Here is a 23,472-nt window from a genome sequence, read left to right on the forward strand (position 1 = left end):
AGAACCAATTCTATTTAATTTTTTCAACTTTTTGGCCAATTCGTTAAGAAACACAATTTATGTGTTTCATTTAATATTCCAATTCGAACAATCTTTCAACGATTTTATTTAGTCGAATTTGATTTAGAGGCATTTTCCAAAAACCAATAATTTTGAAAATAAAGTAATCTAAATCACCTATTGTGTTATTTGTGAAGTATAAAACAACATTCATGTTTTAATTTTTTACAAACGATAAACAAGTATGTTTCAAATTTCAATTACTAAGAATAGATCCAAATTTTGATCTTTCAATAAATATTACACATTAATTATATGGATAGGAACAAAAATTTTTCACACAATTATGTGGGCAACGAATTCATTGGGTCGAGACCCAATTCACTTTTGAAATAACGATTATTACTTTTTTTCGATATCCACCATTTCCTAAAAATAGTGTTGACCTTTTCCTAAGAAAGTCGATTACTTACGTTAATTGGTTTTTTATTTAATACCTTTGTGTTTGTATGTGTCTGATCTATCTTTTAAATTAGCTGCAAAAATAGCTTGCATTATTATGTATTTTATTTTTATAATTTATCTTAAGATTTTTCTTACAACTAATACATATACATGGTGATTCACAAATGGTGGCCAAAAATGAAACCTCGTTTCAAGTTTTAAGGGGAGTTTTTCCTATAAAGTTTTTATCTAGGACACTTCGTTAAAAAGATACAGGATGTTAAAATCAAAAAAGATTATTATTTATTTATTTATTTATTATTTAAAAAAATTTAAAAATATTTTTAATTTTTTTAAATAATTTAAAAACTAGGAAGTGAAATAATTTGAAATTGAACACATGTATTTACGTAAACATTATCCAAATTCTGAGGGCTTTTCCTAATATTTACTCCAGTCCAAAGTTTTCTAAATAAAATAGTACGCTACTTTACGGTAACAACCATGATAATTTCGGATTCTTCTTTCAATTTTCTACAAATTACTACTCTCTTATGTTTTTCGAAAAAAGCCTGATTTTCAAGTAAAACTTAAAAAAACAATTTATGTTTTTTGGATTGGATTCTGTAAAATAGATACGCAATCTATATCATTATACAATTTGCTTTATATGCTTACCTTTGAAATTTGACCTCGTTATTGCAAAATTTTATTTTCCACGAAATTTCTGAATTAATTAAGTATTAAATATCTGTTACTTCTTTAAGAATCTACTTACAAGTAGTTGCTGCTCTTGTCCATTTAGAATTATACATAAGTTATATTTCATTGAATGAACAAAAATAACAACGAAATGTCACTTTGTATATTTGAAAAGATATTTTGTGAAGGGCCACAAAGGCATTATAATAAAAAATTAATGACGCAGAGGAAGTTTTATTACATCCGCTGTTAAGTCATTATTGCTTCCCGTACCACTATTTGAAAGAGGAAGAAACTGATGTAAACAAACACAAGCACGTTTTCAAACGTACAGGATAGTTCTAACAAAGAAATGCATAGTAAATTTTATGTTTTACTTTACCTCTTGTTTATATAACACAATTTAACACTTAAGTGTTTGAAAAACAAAAAGCGCAATGTTCGTTTGTTAAACAGACGTGCTGTAAATAACAGGTGCATTGTTTATTTATACAGTAGTGATTAAGTAATAAAACTTATAAATATCTATTAGATATTGGCGTTTGTTATTGTAAATCTTTTGTCACTGTCTCATTTATATAACACAAGTAGTTTTCCCTAGTTTTAGCAAATATTTACTTATTGGCTTCAGTGCAAAATGTCAATAAAGATATTTGCGCCTTGTTTCTTTCATCTACGGTTCTTATAAGGTATTCTCTTGCTGGTAGAGAAAAACATTGTGACTAAATGCAAATTAATTGTCCGGATGACCAGGCACGTTATTAATTAGTTTTCTTGCCCGGACTTCTACAAGATGGTTCATTATATTAAAAACGCTTTTTCAACTCGCTTCTCCTTAAATAATTATTGTTTTCAGTAAAGTAGGTAATGGATAACTTAAGTACCTACGTAAAAATAGTTCCGGAGGTGATTGTTAAAATATTTTAAGTATAAAAGTTCGTGTGAACCTAAGTCCTAAACCGCTTGTATTTCTAAGTACAGAATATGAAATTTTTTGGAAAACAAAACGCTTACCTAAATATGAAGATGTTTGACGCAGACTGATAAAACTTGAACTGGTGACTTAAATAAATATAAAATTACAGAATTTGTATTGAGTTATGTCAATCTCAGGAGTTTGATACAACAATTTGGGGAATTCTATCGTTGACTTCGATTCCTAATTGTACAGAGAAAAAGTCTCTTTCATTTTACTCGGAAAACAAACCGATTTCGAGTTATTTTCTCTGAAAGAAAAGATTTACCAGGCAACTGAAAATATCGATAGTGTCTCTTGTTTTTAGGAGCACTCAAGAGATATATCAAGATTAGATTGAAAATTAAAACTGAAATTTCACGCTTTTTTATGCGCTATCAAGCAGATAGATATTACAACCAACCAGTCGGCAAGAATACCCTTTTTATGATTCCTCATAAGATTGCACGGTTTTTGAAACTAGAACATCCTGAAACATATACAGGCCATTCATTCCGAAGAACATCGGCAACGTTACTGGCTAATACAGAAGTTGATGTATTAGCAATCAAGAGACATGGTGGGTGGAAATCAGCCACAATTGCGGAAAGTTGTGTTGCTGACAGTTTAAGTAACAAAAATGAAATAGCCAATAGGATTCTTTACAATGACACTTCAATTCCAGGTTCTAGTAGAACGTCGCATCATGCTGTTTTAATGGATCTGTCAGATAATATTGAGCCTCCGGTGATTGAAATAGAGCGGTCTAATCATTTTGAGAAAAATGTGACAATTAGGGTAATAATTATCCAGATTTTATAAATGGTACTAAATGTAATAACTGTACAATTACTATAAATATTCATTCGTATTAATTAATAAAATATAATTTCATCAAATATTTCTATTTATTTGTTCATAAAATATACATTTATAACTCGAAATCGCTTCTTTCAGTACCTCACCTTACCTATGGACAACGAGAGGTAAGCCTCTCGTTGTCCATAGCAACTTTCACTTCTACGGTAAAATTCACTTGCCTCCTCAAAAACTATTTACTATAGTGGGGGCAGATAAAAATATATTCTGGCGTATAAGGTACTTATTTCAATTAAAAATCAATTACAGACTACTATTTAATCCAGTTGCCTTGATTTTTAAGATTTCTTTTCTAATGCGAATGTAGGTGATAAATTTTCGTACAAGACACGTTTGATCTACACTCTACAGGAAGAGGATGTTAATTTACTTGCAAATAAATGGATGCCGCGCATAATAAGTATGTATCTTCACGTCACACCTAGTAGAATAAATTATCTTTCTCGATAAAAGATCAAGGAAGCACATTCTTTCTACATAAAGTTGAGGGTGTTTCCTTTTTAGTTGCAATTTCATAGAAAAATTAGACTTACTATGAAATTGATTACAAAATGTTAATTAAGTAAAGCACAGAATAAATCACAACCCTAGTAATATACCTATATAAAGTTTTCCTTCAGCTATACGTTCCATGGTGTTTCTTTGACTTTTTTTAAAGATAAACACAATTTAATAAAAATATACGAATATCCAATGTACTACTTGAGAAGTAAATAAATAAATATGTGTTGATTGTTTTGGTCAATTCTGTTTAAAGAAATGATGGAAATATACATAGATATTTTATTAAAATTATGACCGAGTGTCCCTGTACCAATCTAAGAATCAAACAGTACTTATTTTTACTGACAGAATAAAACGTAATGTGCTGTTCAATTTTAATGCATGCGATGTAGGAAGTTCATTCTGATAGTATTATATTTACCAAGTGGAATATTTACATACCATAAAACTTAATCTCATTAACAAACATTTGAACAGGCTCTCCGCACTTGCTTGTAAACTGTTTTTATGATGCAGTTCGATTTCATTTTAAATTAAGCTGGTATAATTAATAATTACAGTGTGAATTTGTGAGTTACTGATATATGCGGAACTCCCAAGTGGACAACATTTAGCTTGCTTGAATGAATGTTTGTATGTTCTGGAAAAGTGTGTTTTAATTACTAATTTTCAATTACGGTATGCATTAAAGTTGCATTGAAAATGAGTGATAGTGCAGATGATCTTTCGAGATCGGACGAGCTGTCTTTTAACAACAAAAGTGCCAACGATTTCGAGAGCCCCAACTTTACGGATACTTACAATGCCTGGCGTAAGTATTTTCTTTTACAAATTTATCTTTTCCTCTTATATTTTTATATATTCTTATTGATAGTGTGGTACTACTTGCTGCAACTAAATTAATTTTGAAATTCTTTCACATAAATAAATGATTACAAAAGTTCATAATTTTTATTTACTGGAATACTCTTTGTCGCCAAGTATGTAGGTACATATGTTAAAAAATAACTATATAGACGTAGTGATCCATAATAATCTGAAATAAAGACATATAATTATCTATTTTATCTGAATCTTTTTCATTAATTAGGATATATTGGAATTAATGATGTTGTAGCCAGAGAAGATTCTCTTGTAAGAATTTGAATGTAACGTCATACAATCAACTCCAATTCATCTTTATACATCCTATATAGTGACCTTTTGTAATTTTATACTATTTGTTATGGCATGGTAATAGAAGTCTTAACATTCATGTTCATCGAATCAACATATGGATGATGTCATTGAAGCTGTTCAGATTTGAGCATTATATTTCAAAATAATGCGATGTCCCTGAATATTTTTTATGTAGAGAAATTAGGATAGTGTCACCCGCATATTGAATGACCCGACCATGACAATATTGCGGAATAAGGCAATACGCACTTTTAAATGTTAAAATTTGTATAAGTCGCTATGATCGATTGTAATTAAATTACTTAAAACTGCTGCTAGTAACATCTTTCTACATTCATGTTCAAATTGTTAAATTCTTATTTTATAAAAATAAATCTAGTACATATTTTTCATCACGCCAAATTTGACCACTAGATTCTACTTTGAAAATAAGAAAAAACGTTTCTGAATAACTGTTACAATGAAAAGTTTGATACCTACCTATTACATTTATTGCGTAGAAATTAAGTTCTGTAGGACATGACATCTAAAGGAAAGAGAATCAATAAAAAGTCCGCAGCTGTGTCCTATACATTCAGAAATGTTCTGACTGACCATTTATTTATATTCTATAGAATTATTATGCAATCAGCGTTGCGGCGTGATGTCATTTCAATAACTTTAAAATGAAGCTTCTTCCGTTACCTGTATCTGTGTATAATAACAGGTTTGTTTATAATAAACTGACACGACGAATTTTATTAATAGATTTAGTAAACTTGACTTATTAACATTTAAAAATATAATGTACGTGTAAATTAATTGAGAATTTTGAAAATAAAAATTTAGGGTGGGGGTTGTATTTTGCTGTATTATTAAAATGTAGTCTTGCGATTATCATGCTAAAGAACATGTATTTGTACTACTTTAAACGTGATTACACTAGTTAGTCAAAAATTTAATTGCAAAAATTATTTTTCACGTAATTAGTTCACTTAATTTTGAGGCAGATACTTATGTGACCATAAATACTTTACTTATTATTAAAATATGGACAATATTTAATATATTCTTATATAGTTCATGACCTTAATATCTAAGCGGTTATACATATTTACGTCGATTAATTTCGCCATTACTTAAAAATAGTACCGTGCAAGCTGGTGATTTGAAATTTCAAAAAATGTCGGTGACTTGAAAATTACTACCTTGTGGTATATTTTTTCTAATCCTTCCAACATATTTGTGGTTAAAAATGAGTCTATATAAAACAGCAATCCAAAACATGCATTTAATGAGTGTATATAGTGAGTATTTTGTTTGCTTTTCTCTAAAATTCGTCGTATATTGAAAAATTGCAAAGCTAATTGAAATATGTACCTACCATAAAGACATCGATATCAAAAAAAAATATTAGATCCTCTAGAATGACCTTATATTTTTTAAAACATTTATGTTTTCCTCACTTTCAAATAATAATAATTCCATGTTCATGTTTCATATGCATAATCTGATTAATTTGTTTCTTTGCGATAAAAAACACATTTCTAGGATGAAACTAATATAGGTCACACGATCTTACATGCTGTGAACTTAATTTAACATATGTCAGCCTGTTTAGGTTAAGTTGTCATCGTTCATCCTCATTTTTTTAAAATTCATGTTCCTACCATGCAAAATTCTTCGTGATATAAATACAAGGTCATTCTGATGTCACTGAAGCAATCACTATTACCCAGATTTGTCAAAAGCAAGTACCTACATTTTTGTAAAAAAAAAATACAATTGTAATAACTTAATTAGTATTCAGTATTTCGTATGAAAATTTGCAACTAATGAATGTTTTCCCATGGAACTGATATCTCTCCAAGAACTGATTGCCTCTAAGTCATCATAAAATTAAAAATTAAATTTCTTTGGGCATTACAATGTAAAATACTCTATCTCCTAATGGAAATATTCCCTTAATGCAACAACTGAAGATTATTAAAAAGAATATTTACTTCCGGACTTCTTATAGGTTGACAATGATGAGTACAGATTTCATGAAGAAGTAGACGCAGTAAACTGCTTATGATTACTAAGAAGTGTCATCGAAGCGAGACTTTATATTCTCGTTTTTTACAGATGAGATGCTTGAAGCAGAGAGCCGTGGAGTTGCCGGGAGGGTGGCCGACTTGGAACGCAAGGTGCTGGAACAGGGGGACGAACTGGTGTGCCTCAAAGCAACCCTAGCAGAAGCCTTGCGTCGTCTCAACGTCCTGGAGGGTATGAGGCTGTCCAACAATATACCCTCCAGCCCTAGTACACCCATACGAATCAACGGTACTGCCAAAGACTCATTAAGGCAACGACCAATCAGCTATTCCTCCTCTAAAATGGACTCCCAGAGGAGGATATTCACTGGGTCTTCTCTACCGCAAAGGAGAGCTGTTCATTATCAGTCTACGGGAAGTCTGCATAGCGATAGTCAGAGTTCAAGCAGCGTTAGCCCGATTCCGTCCCCCTCGCCAAGGGCGACTCCTTTGCCCTTGAATGGGAAGAAACAGCCCACAAGTAACTCGCCCTGTCCAGTGGTTAATAACTCTCTGCATAAAAGGTGGAGTTCCACGGGGGATTTCAACCAAAGTAGTATGGTGACGCAGAGTGGCATGCAATCCAAGTAAGTGGTTTTTACCTTTTTTGTATCATACTAATGCCGGTGTGCTAACTTAGTTAAGTTATTCCAACAAAGTCTCAGTTGATTTGTCATAGTCATTTAAAAAGTGTACCATTTTTTTTCAAAACTTTTAAATTGTTGTTTGATGAGCTTCATCTCTATCTTTTACAGAATTCCTATGAAACATGAGATCCAGAAATAATTTGTGCAAACTGCAAATATATTACAGTTAATTAGAAAGTTACTATGATCTTATTATAAAGAACAACTTAACGTAGATAATTAAATTCAGTGGTCTTTTCCATGATACTAAAAACAAAAAGTAGGATGCCTCTATCTTGATTATAAATCATAAAAATGTTAGTAAAGTAACGCACAAGTTCAATAAAAAACAAGGTAATTTTTGAAGTGGACACATCTATAAAATCGTTCGTCCCAGAAAATGAGATGAACATGCACAAACATGAAACCATTTTTCTGCTTAAAACCTTCGATTGGATGAACCGATTGAGACGAATTAGGTACTGATTGAGGGACAAAAGTGACCAGCATCCAACGCGAGTCAAGTTTAAATTATGAACGTAAAAGCGGTCCGCATGACCCAACTACTTATATTTCGGTAATAAGAAATAAAAGAATCTAAATCTGGGTCCAGACAAGATTAATGTAAAGGCGGGTCTAAACGGGGGTAATATAATGTCAATGTGACGTGTGTAACTTGACCAAATTTATCTTGCCCGTGAATTAGTGACGTTACCAGACAAGCACCGGAGCTCATTCTTTGTTTGAACTTCTACTACGGACTGCGCATCTCGTGAATAAGATGAGCAACTACTATCGCTTATGTTACGATCCATTCAGTATTTACGAATATTTTGAGTAGAGAAGTAGCACTTACAGAGTTTTTTGCTTATGTATTTATTTACTCTTGGGGGAGGATTATGGACATAGCAAATTACAGAATCGTCGTCGTCGGTGCAAAACACTGATCTAAAAAAACTTATAATTTAATGTCTGTCTTGCGTTTGGCCCATATTATATTACTTTTGGCAGAGATGTAACCTCAAGTTCATTAATTTTTGAACTCGACTTTTTATATTGCAGCTGAATACGAATTGAGTATGAGTGGACTAACTAAATGTCCGTGTTTTTTCATCAAAAAGTTTCTGAAGAAAAGAGTCCATTATATAAGCTTGCTAAGAGCTCTTTTAAGACGACGAAAATGGTACGAAAACGACTGTTCTCACCGATGATGCTATAACTTTTACAAGAGTCACTCTGGACAATTATAAATAAAAACTGATGTGTTTAAAGTACTTTTCCTAAAAGAAATAGTCGAACCTTTTATCGAATTTATGCATTACTTAATTATTTTGAAGAGGGACAGCTTTAAAATGTCTTGTAACTAATTTGATATTGACAAATCAGATTGAGACTTGCAATTATTTTTTATATGTATGTGTGTTGTTCATTATCATAATTTGTTTCATGTAGGTTGATGTGTTTTAGTTTTGTTTCTTTTTGTTTATAGGTTTTCAACAAAATCATTTTTAAATTTGTACACTAAGGCAAACAATTTTCCAACACCGAATTTTAAGCATGGGTATGTTCATTTTTTGTTTTTTTTTTTACTAATTATTATCATTTAGCAAAAAGGCCGGCTCATGAAATGTTTATCATGTTGATATAAATTATAGTAAATATCTAGGTACTAGTAAAATGTACTCGTATTCATAAGATTTAACCGACACTAACTTTCACGAGCCAACCATTGTTGACTAACTTATATTTGTTTAATGTAAAGTTGAATAACATTTATAATGTGACATTTTTTGGTTCTCTTATATATGTTTTAATTCATAAACCGTGAAATGTAAATAATAGCAGGTAAACAATCATAAACTATCCTTTCCTGTTACATGCTAATATTTATCCTATCAGTAACACCACAGACTAAATAGTTAACGCAACAGACCGCGCCTGGAATAGGAATAGGATTCAAATGCAGCGACCGGCATGTGTTGGCTATTTTGTATATCACAACTCGATGCACAGGATGTATGTACAACGGCGTTTTAAAAACGAGAAAGCATGTTCAAGAATATTTTCTTATGCAAAGTGTTGGTTACTAATCAAATAAGAAATCATTCAAATAAAATTTTGTCGAAATATTCTTCTTCGTTTCCAAAATGTAGGGTTTTGAAGTTGAATTAATTAAAACTATATTATAGTCGGGAAATTCGATAAGCAATTTTTTTCCAGTTTGACGTGAAGAGTACTAACGCGGACATACATCGTCAGGTACAATTTTATGTGGACAGAGAAAGCACAAACTTAATTTTCGGGTTTGCGCGTCGCTGGTTTTTTATATTTAGAAAAAAATAGATTATTATTAAATATATTAGAGAATATATTAGAAAAAACTGCCTAATTATGTCAAAAAATTGTTTTAAGTTTTTAAACTTCATAACTCCCTTAATTTTCATCATAGAATCTTCTGATGATCTATGGCAGATTAGTAACTGAATATCCTGAAAAATGTTTGACCTTGGAACTCTTGGTAACAAAAAGCCCTTTGGTATTAGCCAATATGCAATACATACATGAATAAAAATATATTCAGTGTGAAAAAATTACATCTTAACTCAACCAATGATTGTACATATAAGTATACTGATTACATTTTTTTTAATACTTTTTTGACATTTTTTAAATGCTAATTTTATTTTGGATGATAATGATTTCGAATTTGTTATATAACTTTTATCAGATTGCTGCAAATTAGGAGTTTATAAAAATAATATATTCACAAAAGGACTTAAATGATTTTTATATCTCAAAAAGGAGGGTTTCAAGAGCAATAAGAAAATATGTATTCTTAAATATGGAAGAGAAATATTCAATATTCAGTCTTTCTCAGGTAATGAACAACAGTTACGGTAAGTGGTTATGCCTTAACTTTGTAGATTAGGCAACAAAATATACATTTTATACATACTATATATCGTTTATAGCTTTTAAACGACAGCTTTTAAAAAAGATGTGATAGGTCTGTCATAATTCAAGTATCCTTTATTAAAATTTATGTAATATTACATATATCATTTCTTTTTCTCCCAGATTGCCTCATCATAGTCATAGCACAAGTTGATGTAAATAATTTTTAATTTTAAATTGTTTATTTAAATAATAAATAGCTACATTTCATGTTTATGACATAAATGTTGCACTCGTATCTTAAAAAAACTTTATGTAACAATTAACGGAAACATAACAAAACCGTACCATCCACGAAGTGTGTGGAGTGTTGCCTAACTGACGATGAGAAAGTATAGGTGTTAAAACGTAACATGCTCCTTGTGAATTTTATCTCTTGGAACAGTTACAAATATTTACTAATTAATATTTTCGTTATTTTTGTAAGAGAATGATCCTCTATGGCCTCTATGCAGAGTATATTTATGGGAAGGGACAAAAATATTTCGTCGAAGCAACAAAATATTATGTTTGGCCAAATATACCTCACAATCAGTCCAGAGGTATTTTATTTGCAAATTATAGGATGTTTATACTAAAATTAAAGAAATTATTTTTGTCTGTAACTAATAATGAAATGTGTCTAATTAAATAGTATGGTCTTCTATTGACATATAAAACTTCAACTCTATGTTGGCTAAATTAAAGTATGAAGAATGAAGAAATATATGTATATTTTAAAAATATTTTATAATTGATTTATTTTTGTACTTTTTACTAATTATAAAATTTAAAAATGGCTTAATTATTTACTTTCCAAATTCCATTGACAAATTTTTACCTCTGTTTCAATAATTCCATTAAAATCATTATTTATAGTTGTCAATAATTATTTTTCTTTGTTAAATATGATCAAATAAGATAACATTTCATGTGGTTACTTTAAAATTTTACAAATAACATATGTTATTTGTTATTTCTCTAACTGGTATGAGAAGAATGAGAAGGCAGTTCTTATGTTATAAAAAACATAAAAACTGCTTTGAAATGTACAATAACCATATCAGAAAATCAATTCTAAGAAACATAACTTTTGAAATATGAAAATTATCAATAAATGACCAAATGTGACTGATCACATGTTCCGGTAAATTACCGACGACCGACGACACGTTTGTGTGGCCAATTCGTTGGTAATTTTTGAATAAGGCATGTAATGTAACCTAATTCGTTGAATTATTTAAGTATTACAAATTTGTTGTCTTATAGATCAAGTGGGTGTAGGTGTATTACTAATTTTGTTGTAGTGTGAAGGCTACAATTTTGACTAACGATGATCTTTTGATAGGTACTCGAAAATAAACATTACATCATTCATTGGTAAAAAAACAAACAAATGCTTGGAAAACTTAGTAAAATTTTCTTTTTAATCATTGTAAAGTATGGAATAAAATCAATAACAAAAGCACGGCATTTAATCTATGTAACGGCAATATTTTGTATTCCATTTTTGCTATTGTTGGTTTATAAGCTCCATCAAAGGAGAAATTATTTTGGTTATACAGGATGTCTCATTTATTCAGATCTTTTGCCTTTGCCCCTCTTATCTTTTTCAAATTCTTCTTTCAATTTTAGAATTACATTGATAAACAAATATTGGGCCTATATAGGTCGTGCCTTTTGGTTGCCATTCGATGGCAAAAAATAGATCTGCAGCAACCTCAAAAACGTCAAACCCAAACATGTCCGAAATTAAACAAGATACATTTTTTAAAGTGGAAATAACAACAAAAAATGTAAACCAGCTCGAATTTTTCTAAAATTACAAAAAGAACTGAATAGAATTGAAATACATAATATAGAATTAGAATATTATATGTATTTCAAAAAATTTAGTTATGTGTAATGCCTAGAAGAAATTGAACTTCCTGTATAATCTAATATAATTTCAAAATGTGAAAAAACTAATTTAGTGCAATCTTTTTTTGTATTATTGATATTACCAGAGCTATGGGAGAATCCGTCTTACGTGGGAAACCCTGTGTATGTATAATAATAATATGACGTGTCAATTAATTTAAGTAAAACAGTTTAATTACGGTATTACCTGTTATGCATTTATACAAAGCATATACATGAAGGCAAGGTTGTCCTATTTATAGATCGTATACGGTTATTCCATCATTCTACTATCTTATTGCATTAATTGTGAGATAACACGAATTTAAAGGTACTAACTGATGATAAGAGGTTAAAAGTTACACGTCCATGGCCGTGGTTTTTTACTTTCGTCTTCAAAAGTTATTGTATTATTTTTTTCGTACAAAACTTTTTGATTGATTTTTTTTTCTACAGCGTGGTTTTTAACAAATTTTAATAAACACTTGGATACTTATTTTATAACTGAATGAAGAAATTAGTTTTTTTTAACATTGATCAACTAGACTTATTGTGTGAAAGAAAAATGAGATGTCTTTAAAGAGAGAGATAGAGGGGTATGATTTATAATGAACCAGTTTACAAATGTACGTAACATTCAGAGAAATCTGCAACATGACGGCGTGTATAAGGCTCGAAATTGTAACATATGGTTGTTGCAATAGTGAAGACTTTTCTCTAATGCTACATAAGCTGCACACCTAACTCCAACAGAATGATTGACCATATGAGAATTGTAAGATGAATAGAATTTCATAACATGTACTTTATTTTTATACTCTAATAGGGAAAATGAAAAACATTGATATATATTCTAAAGTACAATCTGTTCCTACTTTGCTTCGGCATGTATATTGCACGCTGAACTGTATATTAATTTTCAAATGCCTAATCATTGCTAGGGTTATAGAGAAAAAAAATATTATTTCTTGGTGTCGATAATGACTCATCAATTCCAATTGGTATTGGAATATACTAGTGGGAATATGCCATTATCCTATCCTTATTCAATTACCTTATGCTGCTTTTATATTACACATGCACAATAATACTTTCCAGATAAACTTTAACAAACTTCACTCTGAACATTAGTGCCGAGAAAAATTCCTCGTCTAAACATGTTGAGGTCCTTATTTATTAAGACATATTCCAATGAAATTCCCATATATTTACTTTGACGAGAATTTTGTATTTCTACTTTGCCTCCTTATTCAACCTACTTTTAGTTCTCAAGCGCGCCTATGCTGTTCCCGCTAACAATATGACGCATCAATATTCGCATTAAACCATCCTACAGCAGAAAATTCAACTGCGGTATATAATGCGGTTCAGCAATATAACCTTACCTTATCCGAGTTTTGACTAGGTATTTAATTTATAAGAACAAAAAGCCATTAGAGAACCGATCGTGGCAGTATATTTTTTCCTCATTAACGTTCTATCGATTTCCGCTTATTCCATGAAAATAACAATGCCGTATAAAAATTGTAAGCGGCTCACTTGCAATGGTGTTCGGCGTTATACCGCATAATACGGTAAATCCTCGATACATGGGCAACCACTTGTAACGACAGACGCGAATTTGCGGCCGAAAAAGGTCTCTCTCAGTTGTGATTTGGATTTCACGAGTTTTGTGTGAATTCGCTCTTTTGGCGGAACCTCTCCATAATGTAAGAAATATTATATTTATGAATCAATTAGTTGCACACCATTCATTATTTGTTTTTATATCTACTATGTCGCTTATTGCAAATAATCACAGGAAGCTATTATTTATTTCTTTCCTATTTTACCTACGTTGCGTAATAACAAATTTTATTTTGTGCGACCTATTCTTTATTTTTGTAATGATTAAAAGTGGGGTATATACGGGTTTCGCATTTCCCATGGTCGGAATTTGCATACGTTGTTGTTTTAAATAATAGAGGGCAACAGTTAGTCAACAAAAACTGGTGCAATATCTTATAGATTACATGTGATTGCAAATAAAACAAACCGCTTTGTACTTTGTGATAAAATATGCCTGCGGTACAACCAAACCTGCTTTAGGTATTTTACCTGCAGTTAATCAAATAAATATAATTTTTGATAAAACAGAAGTAATTTTTTCAAATTTCTGGCATATACATACCTATATCCATATGTACGAGTATCTGAAAAAAAATGTAGTCTGCACGTTTGAATCTGTTTAACTAATTAGAAACTTTACACTTTCCCAACATCCTGTATTTAAAATTTTCATGGGAAACTTAAATTGCAGAACAAACATAAAAAGTAAGCTAATAAGAATAAGAAGTAAGTGTAAATTACTCTATACTTAAAATAAATGTGTAGAAAACGCCTCTTTAAGAAAAAAAATTAACCTCTACATTCGAGGTTTTTTTTAATGTTTTTATTATTAATTTTAAAATTAATATACAATCGCCAAGTTAAAATAAATACGACGCGGCGGCGCATATATAGGGATGTTTTTTCCTTTCTAGAAAAAATAGTCTCGAACTTTCAATGTCATACAGTGGCCATGCCTCACAAAAAAACTCAAAATTTGTATGTATTAGGGTGACTCAAAAAAAAACTGTTTTTTTTTCGTGTATCTTGTGAAAATATGTTATTCATGTTTTGAGAGCCCCCTAAAAAAATCAGCGCAAAAAAATTTTTGTAGAGGTCGCTGAAGATTTTTAAAAGTTTCCAAAATCGTCAAAAATTGATTTTTTTTCTCATTATTTTGTCATTTTCTAGGTTGAAAAACTCTCGATTCTGAAAATTTCAGATGGATATTTTAATTTCTAAAGGTCACTCATAATTATTTTAACTTTAAAAGTAGTGTAGGTACCTAAAATGTTTTCGAGCGACCTCTAAAAATACCTACATCCTAGTATGTATGTCTGCCGTATGCCTTAATATCCTTGCAACCACTCAGTCAGTATCAATAAAGTTTTATTTATATTTGTATTTTTTTCATTCTGAATTCGGCAAAATAATCCATTTTTTGATTTATCGATTACTTTTTGTTGTACGATGAATTTTCGATTTTCGAAAAATATCGATTGCGTTTTTCGAAAGACAGGATTGAGATATTTACATCTGACCAAAAGCAGTTAATTCTTTATTGTCTCTTGTAAGTCAGTGTCTACAAAATATTGTGCAAGTCAGCGAATCGTTAGTTAACACAATTTTATAAAATATTTTTGGGTCCGTAAAAAGAACTTTTATGATGAAAAAATGTCAATGACATTTGCCAAATAAGAAATTGAAGTAATAGGTGCCCACTCTGAGATCTCTCAAAGCATTTCGCCCTTCCACAAATAAGATCCGCTTCTTATTTGTGGAAGGGCGAAACGGGCGCTGACTATGAGACGCCTTCATTATAGCCATCCTTCTCTATCGCATGAATTTATATGTCTTACTTTATCGCTCCGCGTAACGGCAGATGGACCATCGGAACTTTCCGAACCTGTATGTACAAAATATTGTTGGTGCAAAATATTGTTGTTCTGACAATACAATTAGGTACATATTACTTTTATTTTTCACAGAATTAAATTTCATTCGTAGTTATAAGTACCTATTTAAATTTTAATTTGATGCTAACTCTTCCCATTTTCCAAAATTCATTATGTTGTAACTTAAGAAAATTTTGCGAGAGATAAAAAAATAATTATATTTATTAGCTCCATGTGGAAAAAAATATTTTTCTTCTATTTTAATTTCTTATTTTGCAAATTCCATTAGAAAATTTTTTATCATGGAAGTTTTCTTTATGGGCCTATAAATCATCTAAAAGACGATGCCTATTTATAAAAAAAATGGCCACGTAATTTTTCACCTGTCGTTACAAAATACGAGAAGTTAAAATCAATATTTCCAAATTTTTTTTAGTTGCGGCGTAGTTTCGCAAGTATACGAATATTTTGGTGAACTTTTTATACAAAGTATAAAATTTCTTCGAGGTATCTTCGAGTTTCTTATTTGAATAATGGAAGATAAATTCCACAATTTCCATATTTCCATAATTAAATAACTAAATTTTGTTTCAAGGATTTGGGCAAAATTAAACCTGCTTTTATTTTTGGTCTACTGCACTGAGTGCACTGTTGAATAATATTGTGGTTTTTGGACTGTTTTGTGAACTGTGAAACACCTCAAAACTCACCACTGGTTAGTTTTTCGAGAATAAAAAATGTTACTCTCGTTTTCTATTTGTTTTAATGAAGCTTTTCTTAAATTTTAATGTTCCGATGTTTCTTAATATTATAAAATTTTACCTTTGACTATTTTATGCTTCAATTTTTACCTTCACAAGAACGAAAAAATATTGGAACCAGCTAGAATCAATTTTTTTTACCTTAATTATCGCCTCGCATGTTGGAACTATAACGATAAGTGGAAGTAGGTAGTGCATATTTTATAAGGTTCATAACTAGGTCATTTCAATATTAATATTACAATTATATGTCTCATTTGAATAATATTTCTATATGTATATTATCGATTTACATTTTTTTTTTTTGAAAATATGGAAGTGAAGAAAGTGCTTATTGTTTTAAGAATTAAGAATATCCAGTGCAAAGTAATGCTGCACACCCTTTTTTAATACTTTTCACTGGTTTTACACAGTACAAAGCTTTTACATATTTTATTATTATTATGTCATGTCAAAGTTTGGTCAAGAAACTTGAATTTTTGTAAAGCTTTAATAAAATAATAAAACAAATTAAATCCAGGAGTTAGAAAAGGGGTTTTGGATTAAAAAAACTGTTTTAGTTTAATACTGTACATATATGTACATGATTATGCAAAAATGTTTTAATTTTTTACCTTCACGCAAGTGTATTTTATTTTTTAGTTCTTTGCATTTTTATCCCATTTTGTATATAAGTGTAATATAGGTATTTTATGTTGTCCTGTTCTTATAGGAAGTTTCAGGATTACTGGATAATCTGAAAAACTGTATGAATTATTTCGGTTTTTGTTTATTTATTTGGGCATGTTTTAATTATTTTAAAATTTTTTCTTATATAAATTTGAAACCGCTCTTTTTTGATCTGGAATTCATAAATAAGTTTCTGCAAAAATTGAATTTTGTATAAAACCCTAATCCTCTTTATATTTGTAGGACAAAAGACGCCACCTACAATGAAGAAGATAAAACCATCAAGATATTCCTCAAGGGTCGCCCGATCATCTTGTATGCCCCCACGGAGTTATCCGAAAACTATGAGATCACCAAAGTTAGTACGGCTCCCTCAAGAAAACTGAAACTGGACTGGGTTTACGGGTACAGGGGGAGAGACTGCCGATCAAATTTATATTTCCTGCCTACAGGAGAGATGGTATACTTTGTTGCTGCCGTTGTAGTTTTATACAACGTTGAAGAGCAAAACCAGAGGCACTACGTAGAACACACTGATGATGTTAAAAGGTAACACCTGCATATCTATAATTTCATTGAAGAGAATCTATCGTTCGTACCTGAAAAATTTTCTTTATAGAAAATGTTAATTGAAATTCAGTATGGCAGTTTTATTGTTTTTATTGTTTACTATTTAATTTCATTTATAAACTACCGTTTGTGAAATAGGAGTTGGAAATCGACTTGTATGTAATGGGAAGTTATTTGTCATTTTACAGAACCTATGCATGTAATTGAATTAACATTGATTTTTCACAATGTGTTTATGTAGGTATCTAGTAAAAGGTGTCTTATTTTTCCTTGAAGGCTACAGGTAGTGAATTGTTCTGCCTTAATTAATTATTTGCAATTGAGGTAATTATTTTTAAAAATAACATTTTGTGACCAAGGTTGGCTTTACACGACTTAATACCATTTTACATATTAGTTGATAGCAATTTTACATAATTAGACCCGTAATTTTAATTTTCCAGACAAGAAAATTATCCTATGATTTAATATTTCTCATAAGCTGTTACAATTTTGTTGTTTGTATTAAATATAATTTAACCTGAAGGAATTTTAAAATGAAAAAAAAAATTAATGTACTTCACCAACATTTTCGAGAATAAGCGTACACAGGTTGGTTCGTATCAAAGTTAAAACAGTCTTAAAGAATTCTTTCTATTATTAGAAGGTGTCTACTACCATCCTGTGTATATTTTTTCATTTACCTAAAAATTACATTGTTTTAGTCTCGCAATACATCCCAACAAAATGTTAGTGGCCACAGGCCAATGTGCAGGCCACGATAGGAGAGACGCAAGGGTAATTTTGTATAAATTTGCAAACATGTACCTATTTTCTAATCACTACTTACCTTTTAGCCCCATATAAGAGTATGGAATTCTGTTTCTCTTCATACTCAGGCCGTCATTGGGATGAACGACTTCGATCTGGCCGTCTGTTGTCTCTCATTCAGTAAAGCAGACGGGGGGTCTCTTTTATTAGCCATAGATGAAGCGACTGATCATAATATTTCCGTATGGGACTGGCAGAAAGGGGAAAATGGGTATAAAATAACTGAAACTAAAGTAATAGCTCACCCAACTTGGAAATTCACCTTCACTAATTATCTATTGTAATGATTTTAGTGTTCAGTGGATACAATAGTAGCAGCCGAGTTCCATCCACTAGACAGAAACACCATCGTCACTTGCGGGAAGAGTCATATCGCTTTCTGGTCTTTGGACGTGGGAGGGACTTTGTACAAGAGAATGGGAATCTTTGAAACTCGAGATAAACCGAAATATGTCACTTGCGTTGCGTTCCTTCAAACGGGCGAAACGATAACTGGTGATTCCAACGGGAACCTTGCTATATGGGGGCGAGGTACCAATACCATATGGAAATTCATAAAAAATGTTCACGAAGGACCTATATTCACGATATGCGTTCTTAAAGATGGCAGCGTTCTGACCGGAGGTGGAAAAGACGGTAGGATTGTGGAGTTCAGCTACAGTTTGGCGATGACTGGTGTTGTAAGCCAGGTAAGCATTTAATAAAAGTTGTATCGGAGAATATGACGGCTAATTTAATTTCTAACATTTCAGATTGAAGGTCATTTTGGTGGCATACGTGTGATATCCGAAGGCAGAGGTTCACAACTCCTAGTTGGCACGACCCGGAATTGTATCTTAAACGGCACATCTCAGCTTGGGTTTCAGCCTATTATTTTAGGGCACACAGATGAACTATGGGGCTTGGCTCCGCATCCTAGTGTCCCCCAATTCGTAACGGGTGGATATGATAAAGTATTACAGCTATGGGATTCAATGTCGCACAGCATTCTTTGGAGTAAAGATATCGGGGTAAGTTAACATACATTTTTTACTTCATAATAGGTATAAATATAATGAATTAAGATGTCGCTGAAACTAATTTGGGAAAGTTACAAAGTGTGGATACGTCTTCTTACAATAAATTTATTTTCACTAACTTTTAGGGAATTATTTAGCAAACCAGAAAACAACATATTCGAATCACAACAGAGGGACGTATGAACCTAAATCATGAAAATTGTATTTTCGTGCGTATAAGCCACCAAAAGGGTGGAGCATAGTTCCTTAGTCCAGTGTATCGGTATTGACAATAATTAAAATTTTATTGGTGTTATTATATTAATTGTATATGAACCATTTTACATCTCCCGAACATGACGTAGAGGCGTATGAACATAAGCCTGTTATAAATTGTAATTTGGTTGATACGCCCCTTTGTTATGAAGCCCTCGATATTAAATGAATACGCGAGTTATAATTTACATTAACATTTGGTATTTTTACCCCGGGTCAAAGAGTTGGTGTCTAGGTCGTTTGTGTTTGTCTGCCGTATTGGGTCACGGCTTCCTTGACGAGGCGATTGTCGTATCTCGCTGCCATGCTTTTTGGCGTTTATTCGTATTGTCTGGGCACACTTCTGTTAAGAGCAGTGAATTTTTGGCTTTGAATCACTACTTCGTTCATATCTAGCAGAAATATTGTTTCATGTTTCTGTTGTTCATCCCAATTCTTGAAATAACGCCCACGATTTTATAGATGTTCATATTAACCATCATTTGCTCATTCTATAGGAACAAGCACAAAGTGTGGCCTTTTCAACAGACGGAACCTGCATACTAGTCGGTTGCACAAACGGAAGGTGGATGATTTTCGATTCACAAACGAGAGATCTCCTAGGACAACATGTGGACGGTAATGAACCCATCCAGGTGATCCAGTTCTCTCCCGACGGTGCAATGGTTGCATTGGGTTCACGCGATAACCAGCTTTATATCTATCAGGTGTCTGAAGACGGATCGAAGTATAGCAGAGTCGGCAGATGCACCGTAAGTGCATATAATGACTTTTTTACAGTCTCTAATAATTAACTGTAATTTTAGGGTCATTCTAGTTACGTAACTCACATTGATTGGGCTAATGATAGCCAAACGATCAGAAGCAATTCTGGAGATTACGAATTACTATACTGTAAGTATAATTGTCTTGTAATGTCGAAGGTATTAGTAATTTTTCTTATTGCTGACAGGGAATGCTGGTACTTGTCGACAAATACCTCAAAGCAGCATAATGAGGGACGTGGAATGGGCAAATAATACCTGCACGTTGACGTTTACAACAGTCGGAATTTGGCCCGAGAATGCTGACGGCACGGATGTTAATACTTGTGATCGCAGCCACGATACGCAGCTAATGGCAACTGGCGATGATTTTGGGAAAGTGAAATTGTTCTCTTACCCTGTCATCCAGACTAAGGTATGTATGGTTTAATTATACTCTTGTAATAGAAAACTGACGATCAGACATTGGCGCAGAGCGCACAGTTTCAATGTTTTCGTTCGTTTGGCTTGTGTGGGGACGCCCCATCCTCTCGTCGTCGTGCATGCTGTCTCGGCCAATACGAAACCTCCCAAACCACAGAAACACAGTCGGGCATGATACACATTCCTCATCATACAGTTCATACGTTTCCATGGCTGTTTTACTGGTTTTAAAACGGGACTCGAGCTATACATACGCTATTCAATGTGCATTTCTATGACAACTATCAAAAACTCGTTTTACGCAAAACATTATAATTTCGTAGTAGATATATTGATAAAATTTTGTGCGGTTGCTCGGAGTACTATGTAGTTCCGTTGACTGCACATAGATAGCGCCATGTACATCGCCGCAATAAAGTCAGCCGTAAAACTTAATAGCCAGACTGTGTATGTGAAAGTATTTCCTGTTTATTTTGACACGTTCAGATTCGTGTGAATAGATGAACCATCATAAATAAAATCACCCATATATGTGAGTTTAATCAAAATATTTTGTGAAATTACGTCCTAATGCATACAAACCATTCAAGGGTACATATTACTTTTTTCTGAACATCCGAGGTAAACTTTGTCAGCGAAATTTATATGCACCCATAAAAGCTTGGCGATCCAAAAAATACTAACGCCCTTTGTCGGTCAAGAGAGAGTGATATAGAACATTGGGGAGGCGACGTCAAAGAACCATTAAAACCAGTCTGTGAACGTGATCAATACAGGAAAAAATTTACTTTTGCGAGGACTAATCACAACTTAGATCAACTGTAACAATTGCAAGACAGAAGAAGCTAATTTATTAGAAAGGCTTTTTGGAAAGCAAATCTCAATCTAAACTCGAATGTAAAAGCGGAGCAGACCTGCCAGTGTTATTTTAAATTTTTATGTAGGAACCAATTTACTACATTCTAAACATATATTTATAACTTTTTTAGTCTCTGTGCCACACCTATGGAGGTCATAGCAGCCACGTGACAGCCGTCAGCTTCTTACATGACGACACTAGGTTAGTCTCGGTTGGAGGTAAAGACACTGCCGTCCTTCAGTGGACAGTCTTTTAAGACCCCATCCGCTATCGCATTACGTCGTTAACCAACTGTTTGCCTTAAAATCAACACTCCTATTTATTGTTTCCACATGTTATAGATATTAAATATAACATTGATAGAAATCTGCCCTATTTATGTGTACGTACAGCGTCGTCTATTGCATTTTGCCTGAAGAACTATCTCGGTTATCGGTTTTTTAAGGTGAATGGTGAATACAAAAATTATAGGTACATTCTGAATTTTTTATTGTTTTCAAAAATCTTGAGCATAAGTTTCAAAAAATCATAAGATTACAGCGAATTTTAATGGATCTCTCTTACAATAAAGAAAATATGACCAAGAGTGTTGTAAACATGTGTTAGAAAGAAATTGCGTCTCGTCACACTCATACTCTTGTGCATATATCGCGTATTATCCTATTAAAGCATTTTAACAAAATATTTATGGTGTTCGATTTAAGAAAATCATAAATAACGTTTTTGTTTTTATTTTTTTGAAAACATTAAATTTAAAAATATCTACATCTGTATTTACCATTTTTTTATCTTAAAAGTTTATAACCGAGATAACAAACCCCGAAGTTTAAATATGATAGATAACCTGTACTTTAATGTGCTATGTGTCTAGAATGAAAACAGTTTAAAGTGGCCTTGTATGTAACTAATACACCGACACATAGAGTTTTAGAAGAATCTACTATTTAGTTTCTCTTTGTAACTTTTTTGATACATGTTTTTAAATGATATTTGATATTTACCTTTAATTCACAAAAGTACAAAGATATTCACATTGGCACTATTTCTATGTCGATTTTGAAAATTTATGAAATGTAATTGTTAGTATATTTGTGCCACATATATTTACTTATATTTCTTGTACGTGTTTTATTTAATTAAGAAAGTAATTAATTTCATAAGTAATTTTTTTTTATGTTGATTTTTTTACACCGTGATTTTTGGAATTACAAAAATATTCTTACTTCTGTGTATATGTGTGATAATATAAGTATGATATAATTTAAAATTGTTCTAATTGTCCCCACCGTTCCTAAGACCTTCCGACATTTTTTTAATTTCAAAATATTTTTATTCCCATTAACGCAACATTTTGATTAACAACAGTACGAGACCCGTTACAGATGTACAGTAGATTTTAAGTTTTTTGAAAAATAATATTTGAAAAAATATTTATAAATGCTATAAACAACTAAGGACTCACCCTGAATTTAACTTAGTTTTTAAAACGTTTCAGTTTTATTCCCAGGAACTTATGGGATAAAGAATAAAGTATATACTTCTTTCCTTCTCGTGACCACCCTCCATTCGCTTAGAGAAAATGTTGCGATAAATACACGTGAAAGAACCTACAGTACTGCATCTATAAGAATCTTGTGTAGACCATAATTGCGGGCAGCAATTTCTCGGTAATGTTAAGCACATG

At 31.7% G+C, this 23,472-nt stretch overlaps 1 protein-coding gene across 1 annotated transcript; it reads left to right on the forward strand.

Moving 5' to 3' along the window:
* The first annotated feature begins 4,175 nt into the window (after positions 1 to 4,175).
* Positions 4,176 to 23,050, forward strand: LOC108917450 (echinoderm microtubule-associated protein-like 2). Its single transcript, XM_018724047.1, has 12 exons — positions 4,176 to 4,295; positions 6,770 to 7,304; positions 8,833 to 8,904; positions 17,332 to 17,637; positions 18,363 to 18,435; positions 18,495 to 18,701; positions 18,762 to 19,157; positions 19,221 to 19,478; positions 20,240 to 20,494; positions 20,549 to 20,636; positions 20,695 to 20,921; positions 21,919 to 23,050. Exons 1-12 carry the CDS (start codon positions 4,187 to 4,189, stop codon positions 22,042 to 22,044), a joined length of 2,652 nt encoding a protein of 883 aa, XP_018579563.1. The 5' UTR covers positions 4,176 to 4,186; the 3' UTR covers positions 22,045 to 23,050.
* The last annotated feature ends 422 nt before the right edge of the window (positions 23,051 to 23,472 follow it).

Source organism: Anoplophora glabripennis, unplaced genomic scaffold (assembly GCF_000390285.2).
Source record: "Anoplophora glabripennis isolate ALB-LARVAE unplaced genomic scaffold, Agla_2.0 scaffold4, whole genome shotgun sequence".
NCBI classification, from domain to species: Eukaryota; Metazoa; Arthropoda; class Insecta; order Coleoptera; family Cerambycidae; genus Anoplophora; species Anoplophora glabripennis.